General features: G+C 45.3%; 1 protein-coding gene across 1 annotated transcript in view; it reads left to right on the top strand.

Annotated features, from left to right (window-relative positions):
- The window catches only part of LOC103921121 (disintegrin and metalloproteinase domain-containing protein 9-like), a 36,607-nt gene that overhangs the window by 18,161 nt on the left and 14,322 nt on the right, over positions 1-4,124 (top strand). Inside the window, exons 9-13 of the mRNA XM_009329030.1 lie at positions 1,223-1,297; positions 1,396-1,467; positions 2,315-2,484; positions 3,464-3,539; positions 3,945-4,099. Coding sequence (XP_009327305.1) covers positions 1,223-1,297; positions 1,396-1,467; positions 2,315-2,484; positions 3,464-3,539; positions 3,945-4,099 — 548 coding nt within the window. The remainder of the gene's footprint in view (positions 1-1,222; positions 1,298-1,395; positions 1,468-2,314; positions 2,485-3,463; positions 3,540-3,944; positions 4,100-4,124) is intronic.

Genomic DNA, 4,124 nt, shown 5'->3' with positions numbered 1-4,124 from the left:
AGAGGATAATTTATAATAATAATAAAGTGGTATTTGTTCAGCAGAGAAGAGACATGAGTCCCCATGCTTAAAATGACTTAAGCAACAGCATTTTTTTTAGCCATGCATACTTCTGCAACAGCCAAACCCTTTAGAACGTTGTCCTTCTGCGAGATAGAAACTCCTCCTCTCTTCTACCACCAAAATGCCTGGGAACTACCCAGGAGAAACGCTAACGTGTCTTCCTCACCCCCACCTCAGCCAATGCCAAAGCAACCAGCCAGGTTTTTGTAGGGTCAGCTTCTTTTTCTCCTCGTTACTTAACAAATCTGCAGATCTCGAACGCTCTCACAGTCTCACCGTCTGCTCACTCCCTCAGAGATGGGACTTTGCTGCCAATGAGCAATACCTGCTCAGAGGAGGAGAAGAACCCCCCCAGATTACCCCTTAACCAATTGCTACCAGCAATTAATGTGCTAGATGTACAAAAAGTAGAAATCAATGAGCTCTACCCAGCCCAAGACTGAGCGCGTCGCACTTAGAGCAGATCGTAACTATGGAGCTGCCCACGCACAGGTAAATGTGCAAAGGGCACAAGCAAGAAACACTAAAAACCTTATTTCCAGAGGCTGCTGGATCCCGGGCGCAGTACGTGGTGCCTCTCACTGGCTGGGTCTATCGGTGGGCACGCTCCCATTTGCTGTATTATGCAGGTGTGCTGGGCAAAATGAAGAAAAACTAAGTAAGAGTTATTTTTGTGGTTTTCATACGGCTGGAACGATTTTACCTCAGGACCAGTTTTTATCTGCAATTATCAGTTTACCCTCCTGGTTTCTAGCACTAGGCTGCTTGGTGCAGGCAGCTCGTGTTGACCCCACTCAATTCTCCCTTTGACGCAGTTTTTGTGGTGCCAAATTTAATGATTAAAAAATGGTCCGAGCACGTGCAAAAGTCTGCAGCTCGCAGAGAGCCCATTTAAGACGAGCAATGCCAGGTAATCCCCCCGCTACCAAGAAACACCCCCCCTACAACTGTGTTCTGTCTCAGAATCTCTCTGCTCTCGCCCTGATTACTCGTTACTCTCATTAATCCTTCTCTAATGCATAACTGCTCTGTGTTCTTGTACTTAAGGGAAAATCTGGATTAGTTTGAGTAACACCACTTTGTTTTTTTGCAATGCGGTGTAAGCTTTAAAGCTCCTGAACATACCTCAATAACCGCAGTGTCATTTGTTCACTTCCAGGAGGTTCCCGGTCTCCAGATCCTGCCCGTGTCCACCAGATACCTGGAGCTGGCTCTGATCACAAACAAAGAGCTGGTAAGCGTCAGAAATTATCGCCATGCTACGGCCGCTGTGTTATATTGGAGGCAGTCCTTGGCGTTCAGCGTTGTAACGTAGCCCTTCTCCCCTTTCAGTTTAAAGTTAACAACTACAACGAAACCCTGATGCTACATCTGTTCATTTCCATTAGCAACCTCCTGAACACGGTGAGTTTTAATGACGCGGTAATTACGATCGCCGTTCTGCTCCGTTGGCTGGCTGTCTAACCCGCCACCCTGGGAAAGAGATGAATGATCTGTGCCTGACCGCAGCTCCTCTACCAGGAACCGATGTGTTCCTCAACACTATAAAACCCACTTCAACTGTTAAAAAATTGCTTCAAATATGAGTGAAGTCAGTCTAAAGATAATTGTGAAATCACCCCTTTGAAACAGTTGATTGGGAATATGTATTATTGCTACCAAACGCTTTCTGGTAGCTCATTACGATCCCCCTGTCTCGTCACCTCCTTCTTTCTCTGAGTCCTCTAAAACAGCACATGAGTTTTCATCTTCTGCTGCTTCTGTGTCAATACACTGACAAGGCGCCAGTGCATCATGGACATGAGGAAAAATGTCTTTACTGGAAGAGTGGTTAAAGATTGGAACAGGCTGCCCAGGGAAGTGGTGGAGTCCCCATCCCTGGAGGTATTTAAAAGACGTGTAGATGAGGCGCTTAGGGACATGGTTTAGTGGGCCTGGGGGTGTTGGGTCGACGGTTGGACTCGATGATCTTAGAGGTCATATCATAGAATTGTTAAGGTTGCATTTTTCAACCTTAACGATTCTATGATTCTATGATCAGCCACAAGCTCAGCCACAAGGCACTCAAAAACGAGCTACAAAGAAAGCTCCATTAAATTAATACAATGCATGAAAATAAATGGCATGCTCAGCTCTTTCAGCTTTAGCAAGAAACCGGTTCCTGCACGAATAACGCGGAGACAAGCGTGGTGCCCAGGGTCGCTGCACGCCCCGTGGGCTGCAGGGGATGCAAGCTCTCGCCGCCTTCCAGGTCTACAAGCCCATGAAGCTGCAGATCATCATCAGCGCGGTGGAGATGTGGACCAGGACGGACCGGGTGACGACCGCCCACAGCCTGGCCCGGACGCTGCAGGTTTTTGCCACGTGGTGTCAGAGGGATGCTGTCGGTCGCATTAATTATGACCATATCCAGTTACTGCTGTAAGAGTCCCGCGTTTTAATTGCTCAGCTCACATACCGGCTGTGGAGAGATAAGCAGGGAGCAAGAATATTTTCACCTCTTTCTTCTTCGAATTTTTACATATACATGCCGATAAGTCTTTTGTCCTGGTGATATCTCGTGGAAAAAAATGTAACAGCTTAATCAGTCCATGTACTAATCAGCACATATTTGTCATGTAAATTGATACAAGAATTCACTTTTCCCTTTCACTGTCCTCTTTTATGTTTTTCCACACATGTACACACACAGAGTGTACAGCTTATTTCCAATCTTGATACATTTGTCTGTAACTGAATTATTTTAATCTCATTTTTAGTTTTTACTCATTTTTATATATACAAGCCACTCATTTTTTAGATACAGTAATTCATTGTTATGTGGTTTACAACTCCGTTTTTCAATTAAACCTTTTTGCTAGGACGAGGGAGTTAGATCTCAAACCGCAAGACGTTTAATCACTTATTTCACTCATTTGCTTTTTAAGACCTAGCACCTTGTTTCTGTTTTGTCTGTTCCTTTTTCCTTTATTTTGGGGGAAAGAAGCCTTCTGCATAGTAAAATATATATCTCAAAATTTATTGACTATTTCTTTTCTCAAATTCAACATACTATATTGCCAAATCTTTTTAAAATAAGTTTGAATAATTTTATTTTACTGAAATAGCCTATAGGCCACTCTTCCCTTTAAAGAAGGGAGGACGCCAATGAGTTTAGAAACCGTGACTCTGTTTCCTTAGCATGATGCTTCGCTGGTGCTTGCACACCTGATCTGTGGGTACCAGCCCACCTGCACACGGGGCTCCCATAGGAGAAATGGGTGACGCTGGGCTTTTCTTCAAGAAAGGAGCTCCTTGTTACCCGAAACCATTATTTTCCAGCTGTAATTCAGGCGATGCATCCCATTATTGAGACAAAGTTGTTCTGCATTTCTTTAACATTCAAACTTTCCTGCTGCAGTGGCCAGCACTACAAGGAACGGGGATTTGCCTGGAAGGGGACAATGTGCCAGATGAACTCCATGGGTGTCGTCTCGGTAAGGGGAGACCTCAAGGGCTTGCGCTGCCTGAAAGGAAAAACAAACCTTTCATATCAACAGTGAACCTCGGGAGTTGATTTTACCTAACTCGTGGGCTCAGGCTTTTACTGATTAGCAGGTAACACCTAAAATGGGCATCTGAAGGAGGTGATGCTGGTCTTGGTTTTGCCGTTTCTTAAAGAAGATGAGATGGTGAAGGAACAGCTGTCCAGTGCTTCCCCAGACCAACTCCTTAGGGGTCCTTTGGTTTCCCTAATTGGTTGGTTGCCAGTGCAAGTCCCCAGCTAGCACAAATTTCACAATTACTGAGCAAAACATTGGAAGTCTAGATCTCAAGTTCCCCACATCAACATACACTGACTTGAGAAAACGTGGACCTGTGGTTTTTCTTCCCGCCTGCAGTTCCCTGGCCACGACACTGTCAGCGACGTGATGACGCTCGCCCACGAGATAGGCCACAGCTTAGGCTTCAGCCATGACGACGCGAAACAATTTCATGACAAATTCTGTGATTGCAACTGCACCCGCAGCGGATGCATCATGCGAACATCCCCGGGGTAAGTAAAGCTTGGTTTTCCCTAC

Source organism: Pygoscelis adeliae, unplaced genomic scaffold (assembly GCF_000699105.1).
Source record: "Pygoscelis adeliae isolate BGI_AS28 unplaced genomic scaffold, ASM69910v1 Scaffold297, whole genome shotgun sequence".
NCBI lineage: Eukaryota > Metazoa > Chordata > Aves > Sphenisciformes > Spheniscidae > Pygoscelis > Pygoscelis adeliae.
Note: the sequence above shows the minus strand (reverse complement) of the source record. Positions and strands in the feature narration are given on the sequence as shown.